The 15,779-nt window shown below is 34.6% G+C and overlaps 1 protein-coding gene across 1 annotated transcript; it reads left to right on the top strand.

The window, feature by feature from the left end:
• Positions 1-6,266: 6,266 nt before the first annotated feature.
• Positions 6,267-7,229, top strand: LOC131595244 (disease resistance response protein Pi49-like). The gene is made up of 2 exons (XM_058867547.1): positions 6,267-6,598; positions 6,788-7,229. Exons 1-2 carry the CDS (start codon positions 6,418-6,420, stop codon positions 7,081-7,083), a joined length of 477 nt encoding a protein of 158 aa, XP_058723530.1. The 5' UTR covers positions 6,267-6,417; the 3' UTR covers positions 7,084-7,229.
• Positions 7,230-15,779: the final 8,550 nt, after the last annotated feature.

Raw genomic sequence — 15,779 nt, 5'->3', positions numbered from 1 at the left:
GTACAAAGCCCAAGATTTAGGTTGACTATACTGAGGAGAGAGACTGGGGAAAAGGTTCAAAGACTTGAATCCTTTTGACTATTGGAAGATGATATGGGTTAAAAATATTGTCCATGTCTCTCATTGCAATGTGGGTGACTCAATACAAAGGATTGAGAAATACTTGGTGTATTGGATGTCTAGGCTGAAGAATTGAACTTCTCACAGGGATTCGCTAAAGGTAGCTAAAGACTTGTCCTATGTTTATAAGAAACCTGATGGGTCCTTGTATACAAGCTCAAGAGGAAGTTGAGGAGAAACTTATAAGAAGCCTGTGGGTCCTTGTATTGTGAGCCCAAAAGGAGACTAATCGAGGGTTATCTAGGATCCTTGTTGTAGCACAAGAGAAAGCTATTTGGCTTGCCTAATTTGGCTCTAAGAAAAAGGGGTAAGAGGTTTTATTGGGAAATAATCCTCTTGGGTGGGTGTGCCCTATTTTTGATTTAAAGGTTTCAAGATGTTTCACGAGGAATAATTCATCTTGTGGCAAGAATCTAGGTTGTCTAGTTAGGAGAGGCTTCACTAGGAAGTAATCCTCAATCCCAGTCATAGTCCTAAATATATATATATATATATATATATATATATATATATATATATATATATATATATATATATATATATATATATATATATATATATATAGTTTATTTGTCTTAGGTTTTCTCTGACGGAGATCTAAGCAGTATATATACACAGTTTATATTTGACAAGTATATAACAAGTACAACAGGTATGACAAGTATATACGGTAAATATGATGACCGATATTATAAGTATAAAAAATATGACAATTATAACAAGCTATAGACAATAATTTAAATATGAATGTAAAGAGATGTTTTTGATGTTTTTTTAGATGTTTTATGAATGTTTTTTAGATGTTTTATGATTTTTGTTTTATAAAAGAAAAGAAAGTGTTGGGTCTTACACTCTAACTAAGGCCTAGAAGGTTTATTTACTGTATGAACAAAGGTGTTGGGTATTATAATGTAATAGGGGCCCAAGAATTTGTGATGAGAAAGAAAGGATGGGACTTATACTCAAGGAGAAGCCCATTGATTTGAATTGAAAATAGATGAGAAGTTTATTTGAAAACAGTTGAATGTTTTGAAAAAAAAGAAGAAGAGGAGTTTGGGAATTATAACTCAAAGAGAGGCCCAATGGTCTAAGATCATTTTCACTGGGAATAATGCTCCTCTTAGTACTAGAGTGTTTTGAAAAACAGATTCAAAATATTGATAGAAGAGAAGGTTTGGGACTTATAGCTCAAGGAGAGGCCCAATGGTCTAAGAGCAGTTTCACCGGGAATAATGCTCCTCTTAGTATCAGTGATTAAAAGAGGATGAGAAAGTTTTACAAAAAACAAGGTTTAAAAAAAATGAAAATATTTATAGAAAAATGTTTGGGGACTTACAAATCAAGGAGAAGCCCAATGAAATATTTACAAAGGATGGAGCTTATACTCAAGGAGATGCCCAATGATTGTTTGAAGGAAGTTTGATTTGAAAATATGAAAGTCTTTGTTGACTGAAAACCCTTCAAAGTGAGAATCGGATTCTGAGTTTGAGGTGTTACAAAAGTTGCATGATGATCTATATAACTCCTATGATGTTGTTAGAAGGTGCTTGAATGCTTCAATTTCTTGGAAACCTCCTGGATGGCTCTACTCAACCCCAAATGCATCAGCTCCAAGTTGAAGATATAGATGGTGATTATGATGCTACACAACTTCAATGATGACTTATATAACTTCTACGTCATCTGTATAGAGTGTAAGAATAGTCACTTTCAAGGGTTAATCCCATGTTTGAAGAATTCGATTCTTCACACCATGAAAACCTTGAAAAAAATGAGAAAGGAGGGAGAAGAGAGAAAGCAAGAAGTATGGTTGCTTTGATGTGATTTTGAATGAGAAAGAGCCCTCTATTTATAGGCTATTGAACTGAGATGGCCATGAGAGCAAAGAGTTATAGTTTGATCAACTTGGAGGAATATTCCATTTATGCAATGATGAACTTCTTTAGACATGGTTTGATTCTAATCCTTTACCTCCCATTTCTCTAACTTTCAGTTAGATTCTGATGTAATCAAGTTGCTAATTTGGAGATAAACTTGGTGATTCATCAATTGGTAATCATTTCAATTTTGTAACCAGTACTTTTCACATGGCACTTGAATTTCATGGTACTTTTATATTCCCTTGCAACTGATCCAAGACTTGTACCACTTGCTCTTAGGTGATGATAAGGTATTAACATGTGCATAATTGGTGCAAGACTTATGCAAAAATTGACCATGGGCAAAAGACTAGTTATGCATAAGACTAGTTCATGAAGCCTTCTTTGAAAGTCCATAACTTCTAGCTCAAGTTAGATCAAACCATGTTCTAAAGCTTTTTGGAAAGCTTAAGTGATGTACTTCAACTCTCTTGTTAAGGTCTTGGAATGATTCATCTTGGGTCTGGGGGAAAAAATTCTTGGAAGTTGGTGAAAAGTTGTTAAAAAGACTTAGAATATTTCTAAGTGTTTTTGGAAGGAACTTCATGAACCCGCATCTCTTAAATGGTTGATATTTTGAGAAAAAGTTAAATGTGTAAAATTTGTTCATTAGATCAAGATCTACAACTTTCATTTTGGAATATTTTTCAATTGCATACTTTAAATTGGAAGTTACTTGCCCATGAAGTTATGGCTAAAACACTTGAAAATACTTATAATTTTTAGGGTTAATGAACTTTTTCGTCCCTTTAAATATTGCAGATTTTGTTTTTAGTCCCTCCAAAATTTTCCTTTAAGAAATCGTCCCTTCAAAATTTTTCTTCCGAACTATTGGTCCCTAACGTCAAATTTCGTAGCTAATCGGTGGCTAAAGTCGTAGCTAATTTCTAGCAAATTTGACGTTAGGGACCAATAGTTTAGACGAAAATTTTTGAAGGGACGATTTCTTAAAGGAAAATTTTCGAGGGACTAAAAACGAAATCTGCAATATTTAGAGGGACCAAAAAGTTCATTAACCCTAATTTTTATAAGTCTTTGAATTTTCCAACTTTGACTTTTGTTGAATTTTTTTTCTTGATTGATTTTCTTGATTTTCCTTGATCAAATGCCTTCAATAATCATATGTGAATGATTTAGACCCTTGAAGACCCATAGTTGATCCAATTTCTCAAAAGTAAAAAATAATGTTTAAATAGTTGACTTTTTCAAGTGAATTGCACTCTCCTGAGTTTTAGATGAAACAAGCCCTCCTAACCAAATTAGTGGTATGAATGGCTTATGATGAAGTATTGGAGACCCTTGAACTATGATTTGAGCCATGGGATCTTGTCCTGGTCAAAAGTCAACTCCCAGGTGAATTAGGTCAAAAACCCTAATTATGGGCCAGATGAAATTGGGAGTTATTGAACTTGAATTGAAGTACATATTGCATTAGATATTGATGGAGGAATCATTTGAAGTTACTTGAGCTCTTTGGATCATGCTTTGAAGCCTTATGAGTCTTCCCAAGTGAAAGCTCTGATTTCAGTCCTTGACAAGCTCAAAACCCTAATCTGGCGCCTTTGATGAACTTGAGGCTTGATGTCTTTGAGATTAGAGATTATGTGTAAATGCATGAAGCATCTTGAGCCCTATGATTGTGTTGTGGGTCACCTCAGTCATTGATTGATTTTTTGCTTGAATTTCTCTGGTTGGTAACCCTAATTTGAGTTGGTGAACAAGTGACTGCTCTGGGTATTTACTTTTTAATTGATGGAGTGTATGAGATGTCATATGATGTGACATCTAAGGGGGTCAAAAACTAGGGTATGACAATTATGTCATGAAAAATATGTTTGACATTATTGATGTTTGTATTGTTAAAAGATTCAATAAGGCAGTACAACTTAATTTTTTTTCTATTACATATTTTGAATGAAAAACATGTAAGTTATTGTTTTAAACATGTGAATTTGTTACATGTTGAACTCGTAGATATTCACATACACTCATCATATTAAAAAGAGTTAATTGACTACTTCTGATAACTTTGGGCTCATTTTTTTTTGCAATTGGTTGAATTGCAAAATCTACAAGAACATCAAATCCAAATGGTTGAAGAGCAAATGAATCAAGAAATAGTGACAAAACGAAAGCGCGCACACACACATATATATATATATATATATATATATATATATATATATATATATATATATATATATATATATATATATATATATATATATATATATATATATATATGTGTGTTAATGAATGTTTTGTTGGTACTAGATACATGAAAAAAGTGATTTTTTTTACACATGGATACAATTTTTTTTATGTATAACTTGTTGGTACGAGATACATGAACATGATAGAATCTGTTTATTTTTTTTAATTTTTTTAGTTAATCGAATTTTTTAAAATATATAAAAATATTTGGTTTAATGAATTTTCAAAGAAATGTTAAAGTAAAATAGGGATATTTTACACCCGTTGTATCTTATATAGGGTGTAATTTACCGCTTTTTACACACCTTTTAAAACGGATGTAAATTCTTCATGCATATCTCACCCTTTAAATTAACACTCAATAATTACAAGTGTAATATGTCTAGAAAACAGATGTAAAACTCTCTTTCTGCACTAGTGTAAAACATAATAGCAAGCCAACAATTGAGAGATATGTCTCAATTAGTGGGCTATGTTTGAAATTGAGAAATATCATTTTGAGAAAGACAAATTAGAAAAAATGAGTGGCTTTTATGGAAGTGACGACTTTTAGGACATTTTAAGTTTGAATATTCAAATAAAAGTCATACAAACTAAATTCACAAATGATTTTAATATATGGTAAATTAAATAACATTAAATATTATTAAATGTGTTTGGAAGTTTCTTTTTTTAAATGTGTTATTAAAAGCCTTTGATTATTATAAAAAAAATAATATTTAAATAAAAAAATCATACCAACTAAAATTACAAACCATTTTTTCAAAATATATAAAACTATAGAAAATTAAACATTATTGAAAAATTAAATATCTATATATATTTAAATATTATTTTAAAAATTTTGAAATTTAAATGAATTTTTGGTCAAATATTCTTTTTAACATGTTCCAAGAGCAGGGTTTTAAAAATCAGACCGAATCGGCCGGTCGGATCGATCAGACCGAGAATCAGAGGGCTCACTAGTCTGGTCTGATTGTTGGACCAGGTATGCTATTGAACTGGTGTGAACCGGTCAAAATCGAATAAAACCGACTAACCAACAGTTTTAAAAAACCGGTGGTTCAAATTCATACTTTTTTTCGCACAAAACGACGCTGTTTTCATGATTTTTTAATAAAAAATATAATTAGACTGTATTGAAATCTTATTTGGAACAAATTTTCCCCTGTTTGTAATTAGATTTGGTTTAAAATTTATTTAAATTTATATTTTGTATTATTTTGTTGTGAATGATGATTATATTTAGAATTTGAATGTAGAAAACAAACATGTGAAATTATGATATTTTAAAATTGTAAAATTTTGAAGGTGTTGTGATATTTTTTAGAGACTAAGTCATCTGGTTCGATCGATTTAATAAATATATATTATTATAGAGACCGGTTTATTCAATCGAATTGTCGGATTTAATTCGATTTAGTCATGCGTTTCGACCAGTGACCTAATTATTCAACCAATGAACCAGTGACCCAGTACTCTCACCAATTTAATGACCGGTATGATTTTTGAAACACTGTCCAAGAGTCTTTATTATGACAAAAAAGAAAAATGAATCATATGACACTTAAAAATATAAAAAATTATTTTGTTAATAAATATAAAATATGTGGACCATTCCTAGCCTCTTAGGGATAAAAAAAGGTTGGTGTTTGAACCCTTTTGATCTCAAAACTTTATATTCAAAATTATATATATATATATATATATATATATATATATATATATATATATATATATATATATATATATATATATATATATATATATATATATATATATATATATATATATATATATATATATATATATTTCATAAATTTTTTGCTTTATTTTATCACATAGAGCCCAAACGATGTATTTTATCATATTTAGCGCGTAGCGAATAGTCTCTCTTAAGATTTTTCTTAGGCATTTAATATTTTCCAACTACACAACTATTGTCTACCTAAGTCAAATCTATAACAATCTACTTAAGAAATTTGTTATCCATCAACTTCCACACCATGTCGACCATCTTCATCTATTGGCCATCTAAATTCTAAGCAATACATGTTTAGTCCTATAAATACTAGACATAACTCCACTCATAAATCACACAGCTAGTCAAGCATCTTCTAAATTATTAATTTGTTATTTCTCATACTAGCTAGCATTATAAATCATGGGTGTTTTCACTTTTGATGATGAAAAAACTTCTGTTGTAGCACCTGCTATACTTCACAAAGCTCATGTTACAGATGCTAACACCCTTATCCCAAAGGTTATTGATGACATCAAAAGTATTGAAATTGTTGAAGGAAACGGCGGTGTTGGAACCATAAAAAAAATCACTTTTGTCGAAGGTCAGTAAATACTTATAAATATATATATATATATATATATATATATATATATATATATATATATATATATATATATATATATATATATATATATATATATATATATGTGTGTGTGTGTGTGTTGCTTGAAATTTTCATTCTTTTTTTTTTCATTTTATAAAAAAGAAACTCCATAATTATTATGTGCAGATGGTGAAACCAAACATGTGTTGCACAAAATAGAGTTAGCGGATGCTGCCAATTTGGCTTACAACTACAGCATAGTTGGAGGTGCTGGACTTCCAGACACAGTTGAGAAGATTACATTCGAAGCCAAATTGTCTGCAGGACCAAATGGAGGATCCATTGCAAAGCTGAGTGTGAAATACTTCACAAAAGGTGATGCTGCTCCAAGTGAAGAGCAACTTAAGAAGGACAAAGCTAAGGGTGATGGTCTTTTCAAGGCTGTCGAGGATTACTGTATTGCTCATCCTGATTACAACTAAACTATATATCTAGTGTGCTTAATTTCGGTGCGAATGTAATGTCTTTTTTTCCTTTTCCTTATGTTGCGGAAGTATGAGTGTGAGATTTTAAGTCTTGTTTCTACCTATCCAATAAATGATAATAATACTTCATCTATTTCTGTTTACTTGGTTTTTTATATAGTTGTTCTAATTTTCTTTAGCATACTTCTCATGATGAATGAAAATTTCATTTATGTCATGCTTGACTTCAACTCCTAACAAATACGACATTCTTCCAAGATCATTCATGGTGAACTTCTTCTTAATAGATTGCTTGAACTCATTAAATATGATTTGACCATTTCTTTTAAAAATCAAGTCATCTACATGTTAGAATAGCAGCCATTTCTTGTTTATATCAAAAGTTATTTCAAGGTCAAGAGTCAGAAATCTTTGTGTGGAAGTGTTATTCATAGAATTCAATTATCACTGCGTTTGCACAAATATTTCATCATTCTTGTCTTAGAAAAACATAAGCCATGCTCAATTCACACTACAATAAAAATGTGACATTACGATATAGAAAAGCAGACTCAAATGAAGCTCTAGAGAAGTTGGCACAAGCAATCACAAATTCTTTTCATTTAATTGAGATTAGTTAAATGACTACGTAAATAATAATCATAAAATAAAACAAACGTGAGTCCAACTTATGCCTTTTGGAGGAGGACAAGGAAGGAGACCTGGAGATCTTGTTAGAAGAAGGAGGAGAATGGAAAAATCAATGGTTTAAAGAAGTCAGAGAATGGAGAAAATTGGACGCGGAGTGCGGGAGAGTGGCGTGGATCTCCATCTTCGGCATCCCCTGCTTTGTAAGGAACGAGAGATTTATTGATTCAATCCTGGCTGACATTGGAAAAGTTGTAAATCCCCAAATCATCAACAATAAATCCAACAGATTGGATGTCCTAAACCTAATGATCTACACAGATTCTGATAGCAGGCCTACAAGAATTAGACTTAAACCCAAGTGGCTTAAAGGATTTATTACAGCATAACTATTTTAATTTATTGTTGATTTATGTTTTAATTGTTGGGCCAGGCCCATTTTCGGTACAACCCATTAGGGTTTAAACTATCCTTTGTATTTAAGGGCTGCTGCCCCTTTAAAATGAAGTAGAGAACTAACACAAGCTTTTCTTTCTTTTAAATTTTCTTAGCAAAAGTAGTTTTGTTTTTATCCTTTGAAGAACCCTAAATCTAAGATTTAATAGTTGTTGAATCCCTTTTTATCAGATTCATTGGAACAAATTAGAAATAGAGTAAAAGCTTGCATTGACGGAATCTGGTTTAACTTACTGATCATTGAGGATGCCTCTCTTCACTAAGAGGAGACGGAGGTTTCGTCACGAAGCTCGAGCTACTTTTCAGAAGAAGAGGATACGGCTTCTTCCCCAGGAATCCCTGAAAGAGACGATGAACCACCATAAGATTGCTTGGTCCTCAGCCCTAAAGTGTCCCGGGAACAGGAACGGCCACCGCGTGAAAGCTCCGGTTGCAAACCTAAATCGTCTTGGGAACTGAAGAGTAATCCTGGTGGTGATGTTGATGGGTCGTCAGAAGCCCAGAAGTTTGAAGAAGACAGATAAAAAAAGGAGAAGGATTTCAGTACAAGCATTAAATGTAAAGACTCATACGCGGACAACCTTAACACTTTTTCTGGAAAGGCAAACACCTCAGATCCTATTTCTATGAAAACTAGCAGCAGAGTATTTGAGATTTCAAAAGACACGCCTTTGAGGAGATATACTTTTGAAGGGATTGAACAAGTGGGGCCAGTAGGATTATTCATAATTGATAATTATTCTGATAATAAAAAAGAAAGTTTTGAAAGAGACTCTCTTGGTGGGGGCCACACGGAAGCGTTTGGTACTATAGAACCGGTCAAACTTCTCAATAGCAAAGAGAATTTTATAAACGACGTGGCAAGTGATGTAGGGCCCAACAGATTTAAATTGAAACATGAAAACAACAAGGAAAACACGGGCAGGGGCTACAAAGGATCAAAACTTTTTTCTATGTCCACCAATTACACCTCCTCTAACAATTCCAAAAAAAAAATTTTAGTATTCAGATGAAGAGAGTGAATTCCATTAGGAAGAAGAAAGGGGTAAGCAACAGGAAAATTCAAAAACTCTGTTTCGATGAACAGTTCCAAAAAGTGAAGAATTCGAAAAATACTAGAAAAAAGATTAGGGAGGTGCTGGACTCAGGGGAGAAAGTTCTTGAATTCTCTCATCCAATCCAGAGTAGGTTAGAACAAAGGATGGAATTTCAACAAAGTACAGAACTTCAAATCAATAACCAGATAAATCTTTTTGCCAAGTAGAATTATCTTTCAGGAGGTCTTCCTCTAACTTGTGAGTCCATTTCAAGTTCTGACATTAGGAATTGCAACAAAAGAGGAGCAAATAGTGTGAGCAACAATGCTTCAGAGGGGCTATGGAATTCTATGTCAAGGTTGGGGATCATTAATAATTCTGATGATTTTGATCCGATCAAAGGTTTGAAGGAAATGGAGTTGAGGGATCATAAAGGGGTGAAGGCGGCAAAGGGGACCCAAAATTGTGTATCCCCATGATAATTCTATCGTATAATTTTCGTGGTGGTGGGAATCGGGCTAAGTGTAAGAGAGTCGGATTTCTAATTCAAAAAGGAGACGTTGATCTTTGTTTCATTCGAGAAACAGAACTTAGTGGAATCAGAATGAATTTGGTCAAAGAGATGTGGGGAGATGTTGATGTTGAATGGTCTTTTTTGGATGCTAATGGAGCTTCGGGCGATATTCTCACTATGTGGAAGAAAGATTTATTTTCTCTCAATTATAGTTTTAGAGGTGAAGGATTCCTAGGTCTATGTGTGGAGAAGGAGGGTAAACTTGTTTATTTTGTAAATCTTTATGCCTCTTGCGACAAAGCTACTAGGAGGAGAACTTGGAAAACAATTTGTGAGTTCAAGAACAATAACATTGAGGGATCTTAGTGCATTAGTGGTGATTTCAACTCTATTTCTTCTTTAGATGAAATAATTGGAGTTCCTAATAGCGGCTATAGTAGGGATTTAAGATTCTTCAATGAATTCATAGAGGAAATGGAGTTGGTGGATCTTCCTACTATAGGCGGCAAGTTTACTTGGTTCAAAAGCAACGGGAAGTCAATGAGTAGGCTCGATAGATTCTTACTTTCGGAGTGTTTCGTTGAAGATTAGAAGGTGGATGGGCAATATATAGGTGAGAGGGATGTGTCAGATCACGCTCCCATTTGGTTAAAAGACAATAGAAAGGATTTGGGTCCTAAGCCGTTCAAGTTTAACAACTTGTGGTTCAAACATGAAGAGTTTGATAGATTCATGGAAGAGGAGTGGAACAAAATAGTAGTTAAAGGAATAGGAGACTATTGCTTGGTTAAAAAGTTGAAAATTCTTAAAAGTCGGATCTCTTGGTGGAACAAAACGGTTTATGGGTGGATAGACCTCAAAATTGACAAAGATGTGAAAGAAATGCATTATTTAGATAACTTGTTTGTTCATTTTGCAGGTAATGTTCCAGAAGAGGTGGTTAAGGATAGGTTGAAAGTGTTAGAACAAGAATTGTTCTGATCAATTATCTTAGTTTTGATGATAACAATAATATGAATTTTGCTTAAGATTATATGGTACTCTAATCCAATGCAATTTCCTTTTCAGGAAATATATAAAGAGTATGCATAATTCAGCGCTCAGAAGCTTTGTCTCAAAGGGTTCAGCATGCAACATCAGAACATGGTCTGGCAAGACATCAGAAGATGGTCGAAGCAGAATCAGAACATGGGTCTATGGAAGCATCAGAAGAACATGAGATCAGAAGCACTGAAGTTCTGATGGTATCACGCTCAGAAGCACTTCAAGGTCAGAAGATCAGAAGATGCTTTGCACCAAGCCGTTTGACTCTGATGATATTCAAACGTTGTATTCATAAACATCAGATCAGAAGGAAGTACAAGTGGCAAGCTACGCTGACTGACAAAAGGAACGTTAAAAGCTATTATAGGCTACGTCAGTAGACACAGCGTGAACAAGGCTCGAGGTAGTTGACAAAAGCGTATAACATTAAATGCGATGCTGTACGGAACACGCAAAGCATTAAATGCACTCAACGGTCATCTTCTCCAACGCCTATAAATATGAAGTTCTGATGAGAAGCAAGGTTAACGATTCTGAACAAAACAACTCATATTAACTTGCTGAAACTCTGTTCTACTCAAAGCTCAGAATCTTCATCTTCATCAAAGCTCACTACATTGCTGTTGTAATATATTAGTGAGATTAAGCTTAAACGTTAAGAGAAATATCACAGTTTGTGATTATAGCTTTTAAGAAGCAATTGTAATACTCTTAGAATTGATTACATTAAGTTGTAAGGAACTAGAGTGATCGTGTGGATCAGAATACTCTAGGAAGTCTTAGAGGTTATCTAAGCAGGTTGTAACTAGAGTGATCGTGTGGATCAGTATACTCTAGAAAAGTCTTAGAGGGTATCTAAGCAGTTGTTCCTGGAGTGATCAGTGTGTGATCAGAAGACTCTGGAAGACTTAGTTGCTGACTAAGTGGAGAACCATTGTAATCCGTGCGATTAGTGGATTAAATCCTCAGTTGAGGTAAATCATCTCTGCGGGGGTGGACTGGAGGAGTTTAGTTAACAACGAACCAGGATAAAAATAACTGTGCAATTTATTTTTATCTGTCAAGTTTTTAAAGCTACACTTATTCAAACCCCCCCCTTTCTAAGTGTTTTTCTATCCTTCAATTGGCATCAGAGCGCCGGTTCTAAGGTGCAAGCACTTAACCGTGTTTAGAAAAGATTCAGGAAGAGAAAAACGCTTCAGTAAAAGATGGTTGATGAAAGTGAAAAGTCTACACCTGCATCTACATCTGGCTCTGCTGAGCAACACAACGGTAACAATGGTTATACTAGACCGCCGGTATTTGATGGTGAAAACTTTGAATACTGGAAAGATAAACTGGAAAGTTACTTTCTTGGTCTAGATGGTGATCTATGGGATCTTCTGATGGATGGTTACAAACATCCAGTAAATGCCAGTGGCGTAAAGCTGACAAGGCAAGAAATGAATGATGATCAGAAAAAGCTTTTCAGGAATCATCATAAATGCAGAACTGTTTTGCTGAATGCTATCTCTCATGCTGAGTATGAGAAGATATCTAACAGGGAAACGACCTATGACATATATGAGTCCTTGAAAATGACTCATGAAGGAAATGCTCAAGTCAAGGAGACTAAAGCTCTCGCTTTAATCCAGAAGTATGAAGCCTTCAAGATGGAGGATGATGAAGACATTGAAAAGATGTTTTCAAGATTTCAAACTCTTACTGCTGGATTGAGAGTTCTTGACAAGGGATACACCAAGGCTGATCATGTAAAGAAGATCATCAGAAGCTTACCCAGAAGATGGGGTCCTATGGTGACTGCATTCAAGATTGCAAAGAATCTGAATGAAGTTTCTCTGGAAGAGCTTATCAGTGCCTTGAGAAGCCATGAAATAGAGCTGGACGCAAATGAGCCTCAAAAGAAAGGTAAGTCTATTGCATTAAAATCCAATATCAAGAAATGCACTAACGCTTTTCAGGCTAGAGAAGAAGATTCTGAAGAATCAGAATCTGAAGAAGAAGATGAATTGTCCGTGATCTCCAGAAGGCTAAATCAACTCTGGAAGAACAAGCAAAGGAAGTTCAGAGGCGTCAGAAGTTCAAAGAAATTTGAACGTGGAGAATCTTCTGATGACAGAAGATTTGACAAGAAGAAAGTCATGTGCTATGAATGCAATGAGCCTGGACACTTCAAGAATGAATGTCCAAAACTTCAGAAGGAAAATCCCAAGAAGAAGTTTCATAAGAAGAAAGGTCTTATGGCAACCTGGGATGAGTCAGAAGATGATTCAGACTCTGAAGATGAGCAGGCTAACTGTGCGCTGATGGCGACAGAAGATGACGGATCAGAATCTACATCAGAATCAGATTCTGAAGAGGTATTTTCTGAACTTACTAGAGATGAGTTAGTTTCCGGTCTAACTGAACTTCTGGAATTCAAGTCTCAGATCAGTCTCAAATACAAAGAGCTGAAAAAGCTATTTGAATTTGAAACAAAGAAGCTTGAGTTGGAGAATTCTGAATTAAAAGGAAATCTTTTAAAATTATCCAATAATGTTGGATCTCCTTCTGATTCAGAAAAATCCACTCCTAGTCTAAACCATATTCTGAAAGAATATGATTTAAGTTTCAGGAAGTTCTTATCTAGAAGTATTGGCAGAAGTCAGCTAGCTTCTATGATATATGCTGTGTCTGGAAACAAAAGAGTCGGCATTGGTTTTGAGGGTGAAACCCCATACAAACTTGAACCTGTTGATAAAATGAAATTCACATACAAGCCATTGTATGATCAGTTCAAGTATGGCCACTCCCATGATATTAGGCACACTTCACATGCTCAAAGTTTTCACATAACACACACCAAAAAGCATGTGACACAACCTAGGAAATATCATGAAACTCACATTAAAAATCATCATGCTGTTCCTCCTATTGCTTACAATGTTAAACCCAAGTTCAATCAGAACTTGAGAAAATCTAACAAGAAAGGACCCAAGAAGATGTGGGTACCAAAGAAAAAGACTATTTCTTTTGCAGATTCTCTTGGCGACAAAGAAGATAAAAGTCAACATGACATGTCACCTGGACTCAAGTTGGTCTCAACACTTGAAGGGAAGAAAGACTGTCTTCCAAGTTCTGGTACTTAAATCTGTTGAAGAAACTATGTTCATGGGAGATCAGAAAAGAAAGTTTGTTAGTCTTGGAACCATCTGTCTTGTTTGTTCTAAAGCATTGATGTTTCGTTCCTGATTATTCTTAAGGCTCAAAATGCTACAGAATATACAATATTGAAACATTGATTGTGAACGAATCAATAAATATCTGGTTTGATGATAAACTTGTTTCTGATGAAACAAAGCAGCTTAAGAATTTCTGCAGATACAGTTTTGTCTTATCAGAAGCTGCAGAACAAAGAAGTGAATCTCCAGAAGCTGTGTATATCAGAAGTAATGGATCAGAAGATCATTCAGATTTATATCAGCACACTTCAGAAGGAGTGTTTCCAGAAGAGCAACCTGATTAATTCAGAAGCAGTGATTGGAATCAGAAGGCGTAAAGCCTATTGAATATTTCACAACTGTCATCCATTGTCTGATGATGAACACGTGTCTCTACGGTCAGTACGAAGCGTGCAGTTGAAAAGACGCCTACCTAGGTAACTGTATTTAATCATTTCATTTACCATGCTATCTCTCCTAATGTCATTTCTCATTTAATGCAAAATGATTTAAATTATTTTCAAATCTTTTAAATAGCCCGCTTCAACTTCATTCTTTTCTTCGTTTCTCTATTTTGTTGTACAATTTTTTTTTCGCTGCATCTGTTTCTTTCTTTTTTTCAAACCCTAGTCTTTGTTCTAATCTTACGACATAATCATCATGGACTCTTCCTCTTGTTCTTCTTCCTCAAAAGAAAGACTTACTTCTTCACAAATCCTTCTGCGAAATTATGAATATGCTCCTTTGAAAACTTGCTTGATACCCACGAAGGACTTGGAGGTTTTATGTGAAACTGCTGTGGACTTAAACAATCTTAAAGCGAATGGCTTTAAGTGTGATGCAAGAATCCTTGAGCAAGGATGGTCCAAGTACCTTAATAGATTGGTTGGTCCAATTTATCCTGATCTTGTGAAGGATTTCTGGGTACATGCAACAGTTACCCCAACGGCCATCATTTCATTCGTGCTAGGGCATGAAGTGGTTATCTCTGAAAAACTGATCAGGAAGCTATACAATCTGAATGATCAAGAAGGTTGGTCTGGTTTTCGACACGCATCTATTGATTGGTCGATAGTTGAAAAACAAATCTCTAAGTCTTCTGGGATTGACTCGAATAACACAGGCACCTTGAAGCCATTTTATAGAGTATGGGCTGAGATTATTCTGGGTTCTCTTCACCACAGAAAAAGGATGCTCTCCTCTTCTTACATCAGTCCAGATCACAAGCACACTCTTTTCTGCATTGGCAAAAAGACTGAGATCAACATTTCTCACATTCTGTTTGAGAATCTGAAGACTTCAATCCTTGAGTCAAGAGAAGAGGAAAGGGCGAAGTACCCTCAGCTTTCAAGAACGACTATTCCGTTTGGAAGAATGATTTCAGACATTCTTACTGAAAGCAAAGTGCTGGACTCCATCAGAAAACTCAATGCATCTCATTTGCTTGGAGTAGTTCAAGGTCCCATTTTTAATGGTGTGGATTTGTTCAGATTAGAACTCATTCAAAATGTACCTTCTGTGTGCCCAAGCTTTCCTGACATTCTCTCAAGAAGAGTTGCTGTTGAAGGTTTTGCCTCCTTGTTTCAAGAAGAACTGCATCAGGTTGTCAAGTCTTACCTGGAAGATTGTGTTAGGAAGCAATCAGATATTGATCCTGCTTGGATCCGTGGCAGAGCACTTCCGTCCAAGGCTGATATTCTGAAGAAGGATCAGAAGAAACTAAAGGCTAGGCTAAAAAGAAAAGCCCAAGAAGATGAGGCTGAGAAAGCCAAGAAGTTGAGGGTCACCTATGATCCTGACAAGGTGGACTCTGAA

The sequence above is a fragment of the Vicia villosa genome, linkage group LG4, assembly GCF_029867415.1.
Source record: "Vicia villosa cultivar HV-30 ecotype Madison, WI linkage group LG4, Vvil1.0, whole genome shotgun sequence".
NCBI classification, from domain to species: domain Eukaryota; kingdom Viridiplantae; phylum Streptophyta; class Magnoliopsida; order Fabales; family Fabaceae; genus Vicia; species Vicia villosa.
This window is presented reverse-complemented; position numbering and strand designations above follow the sequence as displayed.